This window comes from Nelusetta ayraudi, unplaced genomic scaffold, assembly GCF_046127955.1.
Source record: "Nelusetta ayraudi isolate G7.1 ecotype Tasmania unplaced genomic scaffold, CSIRO-AGI_Nayr_v1 ptg000004l, whole genome shotgun sequence".
Taxonomy (NCBI): domain Eukaryota; kingdom Metazoa; phylum Chordata; class Actinopteri; order Tetraodontiformes; family Monacanthidae; genus Nelusetta; species Nelusetta ayraudi.
Window position 1 is genome coordinate 9,389,386 of NW_027466054.1, and position 19,159 is coordinate 9,408,544.

General features: G+C 46.5%; 1 protein-coding gene across 6 annotated transcripts in view; it reads right to left on the bottom strand.

The window, feature by feature from the left end:
- lrba (LPS-responsive vesicle trafficking, beach and anchor containing) overlaps positions 1 to 19,159 on the bottom strand; it is a 170,236-nt gene that overhangs the window by 127,572 nt on the left and 23,505 nt on the right. For 4 of the 6 annotated variants that reach the window (XM_076033097.1, XM_076033106.1, XM_076033115.1 and 1 more), the window contains exons 11-27: positions 18,226 to 18,334; positions 17,875 to 18,027; positions 17,045 to 17,213; positions 16,786 to 16,916; positions 16,258 to 16,320; positions 15,799 to 15,896; positions 15,475 to 15,567; positions 14,449 to 14,557; positions 13,992 to 14,073; positions 11,656 to 11,779; positions 11,303 to 11,495; positions 4,578 to 5,828; positions 4,293 to 4,474; positions 3,734 to 3,887; positions 3,138 to 3,318; positions 1,027 to 1,148; positions 36 to 143 (exon numbers count right to left, since the gene is read on the bottom strand). In XM_076033097.1, the coding sequence (XP_075889212.1) occupies positions 36 to 143; positions 1,027 to 1,148; positions 3,138 to 3,318; positions 3,734 to 3,887; positions 4,293 to 4,474; positions 4,578 to 5,828; positions 11,303 to 11,495; positions 11,656 to 11,779; positions 13,992 to 14,073; positions 14,449 to 14,557; positions 15,475 to 15,567; positions 15,799 to 15,896; positions 16,258 to 16,320; positions 16,786 to 16,916; positions 17,045 to 17,213; positions 17,875 to 18,027; positions 18,226 to 18,334 (3,322 nt within the window). The remainder of the gene's footprint in view (positions 1 to 35; positions 144 to 1,026; positions 1,149 to 3,137; positions 3,319 to 3,733; positions 3,888 to 4,292; positions 4,475 to 4,577; positions 5,829 to 11,302; positions 11,496 to 11,655; positions 11,780 to 13,991; positions 14,074 to 14,448; positions 14,558 to 15,474; positions 15,568 to 15,798; positions 15,897 to 16,257; positions 16,321 to 16,785; positions 16,917 to 17,044; positions 17,214 to 17,874; positions 18,028 to 18,225; positions 18,335 to 19,159) is intronic. The other 2 variants (XM_076033131.1, XM_076033123.1) reach the window with 1 other exon arrangement.

A 19,159-nucleotide genomic window follows, 5' to 3' on the forward strand; every position in this document is an offset into this window, starting at 1 on the left:
GCTTGTTTTTTGTTGTTGTTCGGCGTCCAACTCACGATATCTCTGAAGACGACAGCCCTGAGGCGGTTAATGTCCATGTCCTGAAGAAGCCTGTCCAGGTCACTGACTGGAGACATTCCACCAGTCACTGCGTCCACTGGACTCTGCATGTGATCAAACAGTCAAAATAAATACCACATTGTCCTGCAGTAGAAGGAAAGCAGCATGTTTAACTTGATTCACCCTACTGTATTTTTTCATGCAGGATGTATTTCTTTTATTTATTGCAGGAAAGGTCAGTATTTTATATGTTAATTTTACAATAAACAATAATATTGCAATTGCCTTTTAAATGCCAGAAGAATTACTGAATTATGGTTGAGATTTTAGAACTGATGCACTTTTCCATTAAATTAGCTCCCGCCCAATTTTCCTTGGTGGAGATGCTGCGTTCATGAATCTCAATGTTATTGCAGATCAGTGACCAATCAGTGATCCTCATGCAAACTTATGTTTTGCATGAGGATCAGTTTAGAGATGGATTAGAGTGGGCTTTTTCCCTATTTACCATGTTTAAAAAAAAATATCTTAAGTTACCAATTATTTTTCACCCTTTCACTTGTTAAAGTGCAAACTAATAAAAAAAAACAGAGCCGAGGCTTCCTTCGTCCTCTGCCAATTTCACGGAACAGACTGAAGGTTTTCGGGGCTCAGGGAGGACGCTCCCTCGGGGGTCGTGTCCTTAACGTAATGGCCTTTGTATAGAATCGCTGCATTATGAATGAGCTTTGACACCCTGTTCAGGGAAGAACTACCTGACTTTACTGGAAGCCACTGTATCAAATCCAGAGGGCAATGACAAAGGCCTCGTCTGGTGTCAGAAATAGCAGCCGGCGTTGTAACGTAATCGGATGTGAGCTAATTCGATAACAGCGGGCCGGTGTTGGCGAGCGGCACAAAGGACGGCGCTGCCGGGCATCGGAGGACGTGAAGGCGGCGCTCGACAAACGGTGCGATAATGCGAGGAGAGGATCCGGGGTCACTTGCCTGCGCCGCCGCAGACTTGGACGTTCCGAGCGCTGACGCGTGGCCATGCGCGGAACCGTCGGCACCGGACTTGAACTGGGCCTGCTGACATTCCAGACAGTTCCTCACCGCCATGGCGCACACTGGGGAAGGACGCAGGGACAGACAGGCACCGTGTTCAATTCATTTCAGTGGGGAAAAAAATTGTGCACGACAACAAGAGGACACGTATGTTTCTGCAGGCTGAAGGTATTTCGTAAGAGGAGCCAGCTGAGAGAGAGACGGAGAAGAAGTGGCGGCCGTGACGAGGTCGGCGCTCCCGGCCAACCCTGGCAGCGCCGCTCACTCTTCCGTGCTCCACCTCTCCACCCAAGGTCACGCACGGGGGGGGGGGGCGCCCCTGAATCAACGGCGGCGCGGCGCTCCCGTAACGAATGACACCGCCTTGGCGGGCGCACAACGTGCTGAGTGGGCAGAAAGACGCGTCCTTCTGTGGCAAAGACATAAAGATTGAAAAGAAAAGAGGGAAGAAAAATCTCCTGGTCTGACAAGTTCGGGGCGGGTTCAAAGCCAGTGGCGGCGCTTTGTGTGTCACGTAATGTGCCCCCTCCACCCCTACTCCTCCGCTGGAGACCACCTCGCTGTCCCCTCCCCCACCGAGCCACCGCTGCCGCCCTGACAACTGACAAATGTTAACTCTGAGCCATTTAGATCATGGAGGGGGGAGGGGGGTGGGATTATTCCGTCTGGAAATGGCCTCGCTCTTTCCATTAGGACGACTCTCTCACAGTACCATTTATAAAGCAGGAGCGGAGTGGAGCGGAGTGGAGGGGAGGAGGGGAGGAAGGGAGGAAGGGAGATGCTTAAACCTTGTTACAGTCTTACAAAATCAGATTAGGTGCCAGCAATGGGAGCGCATACCTCATCAAATATTCATTTCATAACGGCTGCTTTCTAAAACGGGACCTGTGGTGCGGTGGCATCGCTTTCCTGCAACCCCCCACCTTCCCCGCAATAGTAGTGGGGGAGTGCTTTTCACGTAACAAGTTCTGGGGTTTTTATCATTATTATTTTGAAAGCCATCTTGTTTGTAAGCCTCCACCATCTTAACAAGCGCCCTAAAAGCAAAAAGTAATATCGGGCAACGCGCCGCACCAAACGAGCGCGGAACAAAGCATCGAGGAATCGTTTCAATCGGCCGCACCGCTGCGCGTCCATCTGTTTGCTTAAAAAACGCGTGCGTAGCCCTGAAATGAATAATGTACAAAATCCAGCATATTTTATTCTCCCGGAGCACGGCTCGGCTTTGATGCTGTCAGGAGAAACTGTAATAACCTGAAACAGAAGGCAGAAAAAGGCCTCCGGCGCCGCGGCGTCAGCAGCAGCAGCAGCAGGAGCAGCAGCGCTGTACAGCCAAGGCCATTATGGATAAATTCACTATATCATGATAGGAGCCATTTTGGAGAGTTGCCATGCAGTGGGGTTATAATAACAAGATAAGAGAGGGCTGATACAAGCGGAGTGAGAGAGGCAAGGTAATGAGAGCAGCAGCTGGAGACGGAGGAGAAGAGGAGGGCGAACCGGAGGGAGCAAAAGAAAAAAAAGACCACAGAGAGCTGAGAGAGGCTGCTGCTGCTGCTGCTGCTGCTGCTGCCTCCAAATTAGGTGGGTCACTGGAGAGGGGACAGGAGAAAGGCTTGGGAATAAAGAGAAAGGGAGGTAAGAACTGCAAGATTAAAACATAATGAATTACAGCAGTGGTTCTCAACGAGTGTCTCAGGAGCCAAGCCACACTTTCTTCCTTATCATGAAGTCGAGATCCAAATTTATTCCATAAAAATATTAAGACAGTCCATCCAGTCATAATCATCATATGAGCGAACTAAATTGTGTGTCCTGCAAAATAAATGCCCAACATTGTCTCTATAAATATATGGATTTTAAAATCACCTTCTTAAAAATAAAAAAATATATATAAAAAAGGGAAACTGCCCACAAAGCTGCGACCCAATCAAAACAGCTCCATGACCCACTTTTGGGTGCAACCCATGTACTCAGTGTTTATCAATATGCACTGTCCCTTCTAAATAAACGTATAAATAAATAAGATCATGAATGTGGAAGAAGGTTACCGAGGCGCAGGCACTGTCGCAGGACGCCTCCAGACGACATGTTCTTCTCAGCTTCTATCTCGGCAAAGTTGAGGGAGCTGGCAAAGATGAGGACGTCCACCAGGCTGATGAGGCGCTGCAGGAAGGTGACCGAGGCCTCCAGCGTCAGGCCCTGGGAGGGTTCAATGTTCTCCAGTTCATGCTGGCGGTACAGAGGCAAGCAGAAATAAAGTGAATTTGAAATCCAAGTGTGATTTTTAAAAAATAAAAAAATGCAAATGTGCTTTGAGACAATAACCTATCAATTACTTAAACTCGCTGAGGTATGTCGAGAAAATGTGCCATTCGTGGGATATATATGACAGCGATGCTTGGTAAAACACACTAATAGTGGGACATTTTGTTAAATCAAGGCCACAAATTAATGGGAGCAAACAATACGAAGAGCATACTAACAACGTTTGGCAGCAGGTGATTGCAGGTTAATGTGATTGGAAAAGGTCAGCGCGGACAGATAACGTCCCGCCGCTGGAGCCATCAAAATGTACAGAGCCGGTCAAGCTCTCCCTCTCTCATCTCACGCACATACGTACAGATGGAGGAACTGGGGGACTCACAGAGGACGAGGTGGCAGCCGACAGCAGAGGCAAGATGCCTCCGCAGGCCATGATGAGGTTGTCCACCACCTGGGAGATGAGGTGGATGCTGTTGTGGACAAACACGACGTTCTCGCTGCTGTTCACAAAGTCCAGAATGGTCTTTGTGGAGTGGCTGCGTGGAAGAAAACAAACCCAAAACATTATTTATATGGCAAAAGTCTGATTTCAAACGTTAGATCTACTTCTGGTAAGACATTAAATTCATAGTTTAAATACATATTGAAAAGTACAAACTACAATGTGAATTATATTTACCCAATATAATTTCTTTCCAATTACCATTACCATTCATCTTTGATTGTGTATCTATTTCTAAAACATCCAGTGAGACACATCCCAATCTAAAATAAGGCGAAGGAACAGGACTCCTCACACTAGTAACACACATGACAGCATCTATCTGCTTATCAGTCAATTGAAAAGTCAATAAATCTCTATTCCACTAATCAATTAAGACAATGATGGTTTCACTGGAGCTCCACAAGAGGCCCAGTCAGCAGCAGAGGGTCCAGCCCACCTCCTCCACATCTGGATGTCCGTCTCCACAGAGAAGAGCAGGTCAGTCAGGAGGCGCTGGTGCATGTGGGACCAGCGGAACTCTGGGATGCGGAACATGGTGGAGCGGGGCGCCGACATGCTGCCGTCCCTTGGTGGCGCCGTGGATCCTCCTGCTGCTGCGGCTGCTGGCCGGCTGGCTTCCTGCAGGGAGACACAGCAGGAAATTAAGCTTCAGCTAAACTGACTGGTTTTACACCAAATAATGACATTAAACCCCAAAGGGAGAAATAAAGGGTTTGCGTACTGCTGCAGAAGTCTCTCTTAGTTCAAGTCTCTCCGTATCCAAGGCCACGTTTGACACATCCAGTCTCGCAATTTTGATCTCTTTGGTTTTGCTGACAGAGTCGCCACTGAGGTTCTGGGATCCAGAGCTGGAGGCAACGCTGCTGTCTTCTGCGCCGCTTTCCTCTTTAACACTGCTGGTGGCTGACACTGCTGCTACCTCCTGGCCTGAAGGGGGCGCTGTGGCTTCTGAAGGCTGCTGATCTGCAGTAGTGGCCTCGGTGGAGGAAGAGGGCTCGTGCTGAACTTCTTCTTTGGTTGCTTCGGTCGCAGTTTGCTTAGGCGAGGCCTGTTGCTCCTCGGTTTCATTCTCTTTTGCTTTTTCTTCAAGCTCAGTTTCCTGCTTCTCGTCTTTTTTGTCTCCCTCCACAGTCGTTTCCCCATCGTCCTCTACGTGATGACCGTCCTCCTGCGCTTCCACGTCCGCCTCTTGTGTGGAGGCGGCGGAAACATCTGAGGGTTCCTCCTGGCTGTCGTCGGCGTCGCTCAGGTGGATCTGGTCGCTGACCGAGGACACGTCCACCAAGTCTTCATTGACCACGGAGGCCCCGCCCACGACGCTGTTCTCCAGGGAGGCCACATTCTCAGAGGCGCTTTGGTCAGCTTGCTCTGGGACCACCGCCACTTCTGTCTCTGTTTCATTCAAAGAGTCTTCCATCATGGAACTGGAGGACTCGTCCAAGGTTTGTTTCCCGTCATCCGTAGCTGCTGCCTTCTGGTCGTTCTCGGATGTTGTAACAGAGTCTCCACCTGTTTCTAGTCCATCGCTTCCGTTTGTAGCAGCCAAGCTGCATTCAGATGTTTGTTGATTGTCGTCTTCCGGTGTCTCAGTAGCTGTAGTCCCACTTCCATCACCTGAGATGTCCTCAGAAGACTCCTGCACTGACTCCTGCGCTGACTTCTGCTCTCCTTCCTCCTCTTCTTCAGTCCTAGCGAGGATGTTGGACACGGTGATGGACGCAGGCTTCATTTCATCAGCCCCCTCCGGTGGCCTGGAGGTGACGGTTGAACTGGACTCCGAGTCCGCGGTGAGCTCGGTGACAGCAGAGGGCGGCGTCTCCTCTCCGGCGCGGCCGTTCACACCCTCCGTGGTCTCAAAGCTTTGACTCACGCCAGACACTGTTCGGATTGCGCTCTGAGAGCCCGCAGACTCCTGGCTCTGGTACTGACGGAACATGCGGGACAGATTCTCTTTGTGCTGCTCGAAGGTCACCTGCAAACACAAGAGATTGAAGGCTATTATTATGGGAACACCATCCACTGAGCTGCTCAACTATCCAAGTCTATCCAAGGAGAATTCCAAATCTCCAGTCCAGTCAGTTTTTAAAGTTGCGTTATGGGTTTTCACAAATTGACTGCAGAGACACTGATACTCATTGATGCACAAACAAACGGCTTAGTTGGGCAAGTGGACACGAGTGTTCTTCATTATCATGCCGAGCCGAGTGAGGAGATGGCCACATTCACTCATGGAAGCCGTCAGTGAATTCACTAAATTGTTATACTCGTAGATACTGTATATGCATAACAAGAATAATTATCATTTATTATTTATTTATTATTATTGTTGTATATTCAAAATCACTGCAAAAAGAAATCTGCAACCAAAGGAGCACAATAACATCTTCCTTTCCGTACAAGCCAAATATCTGCCGTACACTGTCAGCCTTTTAATCATCCCTCCCTGTGTCACATCAAGGCCCAGACTTCCTGTTTGATCTCTAGACAATACCTTATGGACGCAAGATATTCTCAAAATGCTCTTTTGATGTGAGTTTATTACTACAAGTACCCGCTGGGACTGTTTCTCGCTAAATATGGGCCATATTTAAAAGTTTCCTCCCCCCTCTTCTCCTATGTGCAGCTGCCCACAGCCTATTAACCCCAGTCAGTCTTCTTACATCTGATACGGGCAGACAAGACTGCTAGTCTATAACGACAACGGTCTTCAGTGGCATATGAGGAAGAGCCCGTCCATGTAAGCGGTCATAGATTAGCGGTAGATACTATTAGTGAGTGTCTGCGAGCTGGGCTGCGTGCGTGTCCAGCATAGCCAAGTCCTCCCACGCCTAATTTAAAGCCCGGCATTAATCACTGGGCTCGGAGGACAGAAAGTCAAAGATGGGTTGTTGGCGGGAAGGAAGGAGGCGGGGGGGTGGAGGGACATGAAACAAGGCTCACTTTAATGCTTCTTCACCTGAGGCCATTTGGACAGAAGGAAGAGAGAGAGAGAAACAAAGAGAGGGTGAGCGGCCGTAGACAGAAGAAAGAAAAAAAGTCCTCTGAGGGTTTTAAAAGAGCGCGGTGAAGAAGGAGAGTCAGTGGAGGAGGAAGAAATGAGAGGCAGAGGCAGAGAGGCTGATTATTTGTAATTAATTAGGCGTTATTGTTCTAAATTAGCCTGCTACACGGGCGCTCATTAATCTTCCGTAGTGGGGAAGCGTGATTGCTAATCCATAGTTGTTTTCAGAGAGCGTAGCCTGCTCTAAATGCACCAGTAGTCCGTCTCCTTCTCCCTCCGTCTCCCAGCCATCTCACAGCACGGCTTCCGCCGCATTAGTTGGGGCTTAATTTGACATTTAGCATTTTTTGCAATTAAAAAAAGGCGGCATTCAGAGTGCACGGCAGTGGAAATTATGCGGGAGAGCGGTGCAGGGGCATAACGTCATGGATTCAGGATGCAGCCTGCACATTAAGATGATGTATGCGGGCCTTAAATGGGGCTCTGTAACAGATCCAGTTACCATTAGGCAGAGGTAGTATACGTCTCTGTGGTTTTTAAAAGAGTGTTTAGCCCCACTACAACATAGAGAAACTGCCCTGGGTGGCTGAGGCATCAGCATTGATCTAATCTAATTTCTCTCTACCCGGCGACTCGGCCCGGCCTCAGTGGGGTATGGAAAAATGTTATGGTAATGTACAAAAACACGGTGGGCTTTTCTAATGTGACAGGTAACATGGTATTAACTGAGCGCAGCGCGGTCACATCATACAAAAGATGGTTTGAAGGGGACACACAAAAAAAATGCCTTCCTTAAAGGTGCACATCTGAAGTCAAAAGTACAGTCAAGTTATTTTGGGAATTGACCAAAAATACAAACTTAAAAAAAAAAATGATAACAATAAATAAATGTTTTTCATGTCTCCATCTGGAATAAAGAGAAATTCTACACCAGGAAGTGAGGTTCCCCACAGTAGAGCGCTGATCTCGGGGTGGACCCACACACAGTAGGAGCCTGGGAGTCCCCATTTAGATAAATAGATAGAGGCCGACCACAAAACAAAAGGGGAAATGGGGAGGGCAGCTTGTCTCTAATCCGATTAGCTAAATGCAATTCCTCCCCCAAAATCAATGTCGTCTGCGTCGGCGGCGCTAGACGTGTGGTTTTATCTCCTTGGCGACATGTTCCCTTCTTGCTTCCTTGTGAAAACGTTTTACTCTGCAGTTTCCTCCTGCAGCGTGTGAGCCAGCATCGGGGTCTCGTAGCCTTTATCTTTATTATCTTTCATTTCTATCGCGGCCGCCTCAGGATAAGCTTGCAGGACGATCCTTCGGACGGCGGTACGCCAGAGCAGTTTTTCAGCAACTGGAAAGATTCCTTCGCTTTCTACATAATCTTCTAAGGCTTTGACGTTTTGTTCTTTATGATTGTTGTGGTTAAAACATGCAGATGGAATGCACTGATACTTGCAGTGGCGAGACACATCCTACTAAACGGTATAGACATCCCTTGATGCAGGGCTATTGTCTACCATCGGCCTTCCTTCGCTTTTTGTCCGCCTGTCGATGAAACCATTGGAGACTCTGAACCAAGAGCCTCGGCCTGTTCCTCATGGAATTTACTCACGGAGGTACAGGCTGAGGCCAATTTACAAAGAAATTTCTTGCAATGCAAAAATCTCGACAGCGTGGATGCACGCGGCGCTCGCTTCTTTCCTTTCATATTTATCTTTGTAGTAAAAACATGTGACAGGAATAATGAAGTTGGCTGACGGCGGGAGTCTGAAGGACGGCGGGACCTTCACGCTCCGGTCCCCCCCCCCCCCCCTCCCCTTCTCCACTTCGCTTCTTTTGGCCGCCTCCTCGTCCTCAGACTGATTTGTGTGCGGGGATGGACGAGGGGCACCTTGGGTAGGTGTGGGCGCAGGGTGGGGCGGCTGTTGTGTCAGCGTGCCCACCTTCAGGAACATCTGTCTGTGCGCGGAGGAGCGCCGGCTGACACACACACACTAATGACCCAACACACACACACACACACACACACACACACACACACACACACACACACACACACACACACACACTAATGACCCAACACACACACACACACACACACACACACACACACACACACACACACACACACACACACACACACACACACACACACACACACACGCTACTTGTGCCTGCTTCTATTTCAAACTTGCACGTGCAATGTGAAATAACATAATAGAATAAATACAATATAAAGTCTGAATATTAAAGGAAAAAAAAACTGGAAAGAAACAACTCCTACAAAGTCAAGAAAACTGACACTGTTTCATCTGTCGGTACTGTCACATTAAAAACACACATACCCACATTCAAACAACTTTGCCGTGGCTGACTGCAAACTAGATCATAAAGCCCTTGTAGGTGGTTAGCGCACAGAGATACGCTTGCGGATGTCTGCGCGGACTTATCAGCAGCATCCCAGTGGGCTGGTAGTATTTATGAGGCCTTGTTTCTCTGATTGTTCTCGCACGCTTTCGATGAATATTCAATGGGCTCCGAGAGAATGGTTCCCGAAAGCCCAGGAGAAAAGAGGGCAAGCGGAAATGTGTCTAGTAACTCACGAGCACACAGACAAAAAATGCACACACACCCGCTTGAGCACACACACACACACACACACACACACACACACACACACACACACACACACACACACACACACACACACGCAGAGAGACACACACCCACAGCCCTGCAGCGGTGGGAGGAGAGAGCAACAGTGACAAACAGCTTTGGTGCTTCAAAGGTGGCAGGAAATCTATCAAACGGAACAATAAAATCGCAATTGAGTTTCTTTAGCAGCTTTTTTTTCTTCTTTTTTTCCCTCACAGCACATGCATGTATCACGGTGGCTTGCAGCCGCTGCACTGCAGAGTGTGATACTGCGGCGTCGCAGTGGTGCAGCGGGGCTTTGTTACTGGCGCCAAAAACAGACGATTATATTGTGCAATTATAGAAGAGGAAAAAAAAGGCAATTACAGCCTGTGTTTCTGCAGCGCGCTGAACGTGGCCGTTAATGCTGCGAGACGCACAGACGAGACGAAACCGGATCTCCGGGAAGAACTGAATAACACAGGGACGCGTTTGCACGTTGGTTTTGAAATTTATGAAGATTTCACTTGAAAATGGCAGATAATGTGAAAATGGAAAACATGTTTGGGCAGAAGGTGAACGTCTCTAAACTGAAGACTACATGTGCGACGTCAAGTCAAAGCCACAATGCGGGAATCTGCTACCTTTTCGGGATCATCTGACATTTCCAAGCAGCCTATTGGCTTCCTGTGGGTTAAATTTCTTCACACCTTTTAAAATCTTATACCGCAGGTTTCTTCTACATTATTCACAAGTGCGCAGAGACACAGGAGGGCTGAGTGCAAGAAGGACACACACACACACACACACACACACACACACACACACACACACACACACACACACACACACACACACACACACACACACACACACACACACACACACACACACTTCTGCTTATTGTGGCTGCCTCTTTGCTCAACGCCGTCCCTGCAGTCTGCCTGTGCCCCCTACTGGTCGCAAACATTCACAGCGGCGAAATGTCTCCAATCAAGAGCACTTCTTTAACTCAACCTTCAATCAGCTGGGCTTAAAAAGCCCCCAGACCACAATCTGACACCAGCCCAATTACTCACATGCGATGGAACAGAGCGGCGTTATATGATATAAACAGTGGATTTCTAAAGCACTATCCCGACTTCTGCAGGAAATAAGAAGTGCCAGGGGTTTATTTTTATCTGTGCAACATAAAGGAGCGAGGCTTGACGCGCGAACGAAGAGCTGGTGGACTCGTTCCCTTTAGTTTATGCTGCCATTAGCTCTAATACTGCAATCACTAGAAGACCTCCAAAGTCTAATCTGATGGGCACTGAGAGGCCAGATTCAATTACTCGGGTGGGGGAGGGGGGAGGCAGGGGAGCCTCGGCTGGGAGTTACAGGGTCAAATGATAATGCGCTCTAATTTCTCATTTGATGTTCTGCATTAAGTCAGATTCAAACCTAACATATGTGTGACGGGGGGGCAAACGGCTCTGACTGAGCACCGTCATCCGTTTGGCTGGATGCAAACCCAGGAGGGATGTGGTGAGAACTGCGGGGTTGGCTTGCGATCGCGGGACGAGGGCGCATGCGCGTTGGTGTGTGCGAGTGCGTGTGTGTACGTCCTATTGTTTACTCAAGATAAAGAGCGCGTGAGCAAACGCAAAGGGAAGATTTACCCCAAAAAGGATGTAAGATGAAACAGATGAGACAAATCCTCAAAAGAAGGTAAACAAACCTCTGATTAAGCTGCGTGTGTGTCTGTGTGTGTGTGTGTGTGTGTGTGTGTGTGTGTGTGCAAGCGTCTCGCGCGTGGATATAATGAGTGGCCTGACCTTGGAGTGGGTGATGGACAGGGTGTCCACCCAGACGCGCCAGCCGCCCCACTCGTACTTGATGGCATGATAAAGCAGGATGCGGAAAATGGCGAAGACCATCTCCGTGATTTTCTGCTCCTCGCTGTTGCGCGGATTGATGAAGCACAGAGAGAGCATCCACTCCTGCCACACCGAGCACTGCAGTAAGCTCCTGGGGTGCGGGTGGGGGTGGGTGGGGGGGGCAACAAAGAGACAAACAAGAAGGTCTTTGTATTGTCGAATACGAAGCCAAGCCAGCATGTAAATACTGGCTGGAGGAGAGCAGAGAGACGGTCGTCCCTCGGAGCCATTGTGTTGTTTTTTTCCTCTACCTGCGATTCTCTCGGCTGTTATTGAACAGCTTGATCATGTCTGACAGGAATACCCGGCGCACCTCCATGGTCTCGGGAGACGGAAGAGAGCTCTTCAGCAGACATGCTACTACCTTCAGAATTTCTAAAGGGGGGGAAAAGAAACAAATGGTGCTTAGAGGCTACGAGGGAGAATGTTTACAGTTTTACCAAAATAAGTGTGTGAAAATGTAAAAAAAAAAAAGATTTTATATATATATATATATATATATATATATATACATACATGTATACACAAATATATATATATCACTACTATTAAAACAGATGGGATGAATATCACCATTGCTTCAAGTCATTTTTGTGACTTTTCAACTATAACAAAATCCACAGTGACTTTTTTCTGCAGGCGTAGCGTTGCTGTTCGGACATAAGCATTTGATTGGGGCATGAAAAGGAGAATCGGCACGTATCAACAGCTGAATCAAACGCAGCGTCTGTGTGTGTGCAACTCACGGTGTCACAAACAATTTGAGCTCACAGTTCGGACACGCCCAAAAATCTGCACCCATGTTAAGACACATGGAAAAAAGACGGCTTATTGATCTTTATCGTCCCGTAACGGTTGTCGGTATTATATCGCATAATAAATTTTTTTTTAAAAAAGCGAGTGGAACCCCGGTGTGGAGGCCTTGGATTTGGCGCAGGCGAGGAGGGCTGACGGTTCCGCCGAATTATCTAGAAAACGTCATTGTCCATTTGCGCTGAGCGGCGAGACAGCGGGGCTTCGGTTTCACTCGCCTGTGCAGACTCTGGCGCTAACCGATGCCCCTTTGCCCCTGGTCGACGGCTCTGTTGTTTCTACGCCTTAGTCACTCAAATTAAGAGTTGCTGAACCTTCACCGCCAGAAAATTACCCCGGCATGCCGGCGAAGACGCGGACGGAGGGACGGCGGATCGCCCCGTCTTTTTTCCATTTACTCTTGGTTCCTTTCCCTCGAGTTAATTTGAGGGAAACGGTACTTCCTCGGTTTGTTTGATTGGCTCTGACGTTACTAAAGACTGCAATCAGGGGGCCATTTTGGGAGGCTGTCACAGATTAAATCAAGAGAATGCACGGCAAAGGAGAAACAGACGCCTGCTCGGTGTTCCGCCGAACGCCGCTCACATGCGAAGGCCGTGCAGGGTTTCAGTGATGTATACCGCCTGTCGGGGATGGTCGCGTAGGAGAGTTTTTAACACAATAAAGACTTTAAGATAATCAATGTGTGACTGCTGCAGGACCCTGTCAGATTAGGGCTGCTTGGAAGTAAACCTTGGTTGTGATTACACCAAGTGTGCTTGGATTTCAAGCTGATTAAAGCCGTTTCCAAAGTGTGCACGCGGATGTGTGGAAGCACCGCCATAAAAGAGGAGGGGGTGTTTTTATTCCAATGAAATGAATACGCGGGGCCATTTTTTTTTAACATCTGAAAAGATTTTGCGAGCCGACGTGTAATTGGAGGTAAGTAACAGCCTGAAAATAAGAACGCTGATCAAAGCGCTCACTCGCTGTTTTCTGCTTGTTAGGTTTCACATAGAAAAAGAGTGGGCACTTTTTGCTGAGTTTCTATGTACTACAGCAATTATATGCTATATTGATAAAAGTACTCAATATAAAACTTGATGGTAAAAAACACTTTCACTGCATTAATTATAACATTATTTCATTATTTTAATAATAGCCAAAAAAGATGCACGTTACCATCATGTTTTTAAATGAAACAGTAATTTCTGTAACATGTTAATGTGGAAAACTAAAATACAAACAAAAACAGGTCATAAAATTAGAAAATGAACAAAATTAAATTAACAAAAAGTCATGTAACATGAGACCATATTTCCTGCATATTAAAAAATCATCACAGAAAAGTATAAACGTGTAAGTTTTAATTATTTTAACTGCATTTTGGAAAATGACATACATTTTTTTGATCTGTTTGACTTCAATTTTAAACTTGCTTTTTATTTTTTTTTAAAAGGATTCATAGCCTTCAGATTGCATTTATCATTCCTTTATATGCAAATGTTGCCCGAGAAAAATGATGTAGACGTGCAATAAAGGCTGCGGGGCCCGTGTGCATTTGTCACACCGAGCGTTCGTAGCATCCCGGCGCTGAGTTTACATCGGATGCGCAGTCGTATGAAAATACCCCTCCGGCTGCCAAATTTATGCCCTTCATTTGTTTGACTATATGCGGAGACCGCACGGTGCCCCGGGGAATTATCCCGCTCGGAAGGCGCACAGAGGGGCAGGAATGTTGTGCAGGCAGGGCGGGTGATTTAGGAGAGGAGGGTGGCGCAGAGGAGGCACTTACGTGGGTTGAGGATCTTCACGGTGGAGTCGGGGTCTGGATGCTGTTTATGGATCACTTGAGTGCAGATCTGCTCCGTAAGAATCTACCCGGGGACCGACACGGGATTGAGGTCATAAATATTGGCCGCAACAACAACAGAGAAACAAACTGCACCGTGTTTACACAAAGCCCTGAGTGTGTTTCGCCGTCACGTGGCGTATTTGCTAAATAATTGTCAAATTAAGTGTGTGCAGGTGGCCAGACGTAAACATTATTATTTCACAAACTATTTCAATTTTGCAGCAACGAAACAATGAAGGCTGCAGCTGGAGGAAGAAGGTCTGTGCAAGCGTAATAAAATTAATAGGAGCTTGTAATTTAATACAAATGGTGTTTCTTGATTAAATCACACTATCAAGACCTCTTCTGTCCTGTAAGTTGAGGCTTGGGGCTGAAATGTTAAAAAGCAGGGGCCGACCTCGAAGAGCACGTTGTAGGTCGTCATGGTGAACTGGCTGGAGTGCAGCATCAGGCGTTCGGTGAGCAGAGAGAAGAGGCCGTGGCTCATCATGACCTCAGATTTCCTCCTGACCAGGACACGACGGAATTCAGAGGTCAGTCAGTGAACATCAGAGTTTGCCAACTTCTTGTCAGGAGATACAGCTTTACTTAGAGGTTAGAGTGAGACATTCACTTTGAATTAAAACACTCAAAATGAGATTTTCATTTGAAACACAGCAGTGACGCACAAAATAAACCTCAAGAAATGACGAACGCTAAATCTGGAGTTTGTGATGAGTGAAAGAACTGCAGCGAAAGAAATCTGTTCCAGGGTAAATCAGCCGTGCCCCAGCTGATTTCTGACGTCCAGGAAATGAAAAGAGCGACCCTGCTGACAAAGCAAGAGCAATCTTCACAGACAAGCCTCCTGTGCTTTCATCTCTGCTCATGGATCAACTCCTCTTGGAGTAATGTAGCTGTGCAATGAAACAGTTGACTCTTTAACGCTCAGTCTTCCATCTGGAACCTGAGCCGGAGCGAGAGCTGTTTCTATAGAAGTCTCAGTTCTGCAAACACGGTCATTAGCCACTCTCGTGGAGCTTAAGTTTGTAAAAGGAGAATGTGTGTGGTTTATTATGGCGATGAGGCCAGCAAACATAGAGATAAAACAATTATGAGAATTAACAATTTTGTTTTATTTTAATTTATTATACATGTATTATTATAATTGAATAGTAGAATAGAATAGTAGACCCAGATCTGATCAGATATTGTATATTAGCAAAAAAAAACAAATACTTCAAAGAAAGCATAATAATCACAATGTGTTTTCATCAATTATAATCAACGTGTAATTACTATTAAAAAAAAAAAAAAAGGTTGTCTATAATCACTTCTATAATGATGCAGACTAAACTACTATCAGAAAGTTCAAAGATATGCTGAAGCTATTAATAAAAAACAAAGTTCAGCAGATGGATTTATGGTTTGCAACTTTACTTACTTTGGCGGCAAGTGCTTCAGAAAATATCCCATCACTTTAAGTGTCTGCACTCGTATCCCTTCACTGGTTGAGGCCAAAAGCTTGTAAATCACACTGAGAAAAAAAGAAATATAGTTAATGTACAGTTAGGGAATTTACAGTAAACCTAAACTAAACTTTTCTTTTAATTTTTTAATATCATTGGCGTTTGTCGGGCAGTAAAGCATGCAACATGTTCCTAATTATCTCACCACAGCGAGAAACAATAACATTTATTTGTTGCGCTTGGTCTCTGATCAAATCCGCTGAGTTTACCACTCGCTTTAAAGACAGTGTGGCAGTTACCGGATGCCGTTGCGCTGGTCAAAGGCCTGAACCATAGAAACGGGATGTTCAGACATCAGAGCCACCAACAACTGCAGGACATCCAATAGGTTGTCATCCTGGGAGGAAGAAAAGGTGCAAGTGGAAGGAATTAAGGGGACACTTTGATTTTTGGCTGAAGTAACACAGTAGTGAAATAAGAGTAAACTAAACACAGATAACAATTTTGGGTGCAAATCCTGGCATAATAAAAAATGTCAAAGGCCTCAGTACTGTGTCATTACTGTACATTGTGATATTCTGTCATTTTAAACATACAAATACAAATCCCAAACAAAATACTCCGCTTCAGTGGACAGGAAGCGCTCTTTCTCCGCACATCAACTCGTCGGAGAGGGTAAGAAAGTACAGTTGTGTTGTGGCGCCATCTGGTGGCCAAACGTGCTTGCAGCAATGTGGCGTCTGTGTGTGCATGCCTACCTCGTGCATGGTCAGGAGGTAGTTGAGGATACTCTGCAGCTCGTCATCCTTCACTCCGTGTTCCTGGAAAACATCAGCGCACCCAGTTTGCAAGATAGCAGTTACTCAACATGGCCGATGGTTTCACTTTCTGCCCAGCACACCAACCACAGACTGGTGCATCGTCTCAATGCTGTGACATCTGGGAAACTGAATAACTTACTTTCATAATTATTAATTCATATCAATTTGATATTTTAAGTGGATGGCCACACGAAGCGACAATAAATGCTTAACAAACAGAGGTGAGAATGACATAAGGATAAAGGACATGGAAAAAACAAAAACATCCAAAAACAAAAAAAGTCATCTATTCTTGAGCACAAAGTTCCATCAGAACAAATTGCATTTTGTCTCATCTTAACAGCATTTGGTCGTTCTTGTAGGAAAACATTATTCCAAAAACAGAAAATGTCTACATTAGCATTTAGAAGAACCATGTATTGTTTTCTCTCCGGTGTTGCGGCTTTTTTCTGCTTTTGACGTTACCTTCATGATGAGCTGCTTCACAAACAACAAGAGGAAGGCGCGCAAGGAGAGGATCTCCTTCTGGTTTGGCCTTGGACCATCTGAAAACATCACAGGCACAAAGCGAGAACTGAGATGAAGCCCTAGGCCCTCTGCTGGTGAGGAAAATTGCTTTCATCATGTAAACCTGAATGAGCGTCACACTGAGACAAGCGTGGAAAAGAAGACATGCGCCAGTCCTGTGAGACATCATGCATGCAGTGTGTTTCTGCGTCCTCACCGAGGCCTTTGGGCACTACTCCGCTGCGGTCCTGTGGGTTCACAACCCAGTAGTAGTATTTCAGAGTGTGCATGATCTGCAGTACGGTGCCCACCCTGCGGATGGCGTTGTAGATGGTCACTGTGCTGATGAACTCCGTTGCCAGGTAGGTGTACAGGGTCAGCTGGACCTTTGAAAAGACACAGCATCTTTACCACACAAGCAAATACTGTGCACGCAAATAGCTCTGTTGCATGATTTTAAAGGTTAAGTCAATGTCTGTTTTGGACCTCTAGATTATACCTGATTAATAGACGGTACTTTTTCATCACAAAACCTGAAGAAGTCTTGCACGATTAATCGTGTAAAAAAAAAAAAAAAACTCCACAAATCTGGAGGGTAAAAAAGAATTTTAAACCTTCTCAAGAAGGTGCCTGCAAAAATGCTCTTACCTTGCTGCTATAACACCTGGGAGAGATATCAGTGAGGTATCACTGCCCTTTGTGAGCTCACATAAAACTGATTTCCTGAGCTAAGTGTTCATACTCTCAAAAAACAGAGATCAAGGATAAACATAATTTCTAGGAAGTTTACTTTCTGTTCGGAAACACCAGTAAAATGAATGTCGTATGACCTTTAATTAACTACCACTGAGTTGAAGGTAAAAGAAAGAGCTAAAAGTCCTATTTGAAATCAACACTAAACTTTACAAAGAGAGGGAATGATGATGGCTCTGGGTGTGTGACTGTGCCTGGTATCAATGTTTGGAAGTTGCACAACATAAGGCAGCAGCAAGAGAATTTGTGAGAACAGGTGTGGTTTATTTTTATGTTTTTTTACATGGATGATACCTTGGCAGGGGCGTGGATCCAGATGGCCGGGTTGAACAGAATGTGGTCACACAGCTGCTTGAGGAGCATGATGCCATTTTGCAAATTGCTCAGGTATCTGGAAAAGGCCAGCACGATGTCCAGGACGGGCCGCGTCACGTGCACCTTGGAGGACTGTGGCGCAGGCAGGGAGGCAGCGCCGCAACAAAAGAGGGGCACATTATAACAAGGAGAACGCGTCTCGGCACGGAGGAGCACCTATTGTGACTAATGAGCCCACGAGCCAGCTGTGACCTCTCATCTTAGACAAAATCTGCCTGGGCGAGCTCTGCGGCGTTGAGGGAATCGGACAATTTGTGCGCGAAGCCTCACCTTCTCCAGGGTGTAACCGATGACAAGGAAGCCTTTGCAGGCCAGGACCTGCTCTTGCATGGCTACCGAGTTCTTCAGGAGCTCCATGACGAAGGACAACAAAGTGCAGCTGCAAAAAAAAACAAACAAAAAAAAAACAGGGGGGACGGTGGCAAACGAAAGACAGGAGAGAGAGAGAGGGGAGCGGGAGAGAGAGATTTAGGTTAGACTGACAATAATCTATGTGAGCTGCTGACAAAGCCCTGGGTGTGAAGGGCACATCCTACATGGGATGTGATTGAATGAGGGCTCCGCGTCCCCATTGTGTTGGGAGCGGCGCTGGGATCACCTTGAGGGCGGCACGCGCGAGGGCGTGGCAACACGTATGCAGCGGAGGGGAGGGGGGGGGGGAGGGGAGGGGGGGGGGAAGGGGGATGAGGGAGATGCAGCATCGCACCAAGAGTTGAAAACATGAACAACAAGCTTTTAAATCGGCCTGTTTGACAGGGGCAGAGCCCTACGTTGGAGGAAGGTGGATGTTAGAATATCCCACAATGTTGCAATAATTTAGACTAAAATCCAAGTTCAACATTTCCATTTATCTCATCAGTAGCTCCAAGAATGAAGACGACAATCCAGGCCGTATGGATTTAATCTTAAAGGTCTAGTGCGTAAGGAAGCTCTGTATATGAGATAGCCCACACATTGAGCATTTCATATTTGGGGCACCGTCAGGCGGGCTTCCTTGAAAAATGGCAGCGCAAGACAAGACAATTTCATTTATGTATTTATGGGCTGTATGTTAAGTTTTTACCAATATAAAAATCAAAAATAAAGCTAAACTTCACACACTGGACCTTTAAGTTAATTATTTTTACTACTATGTTAAAAGGTAAAAGTGGTGCATTGGTGTTCAGTCCAGGTCAAGACTGGTCATCTCTGCATGACAACAGCC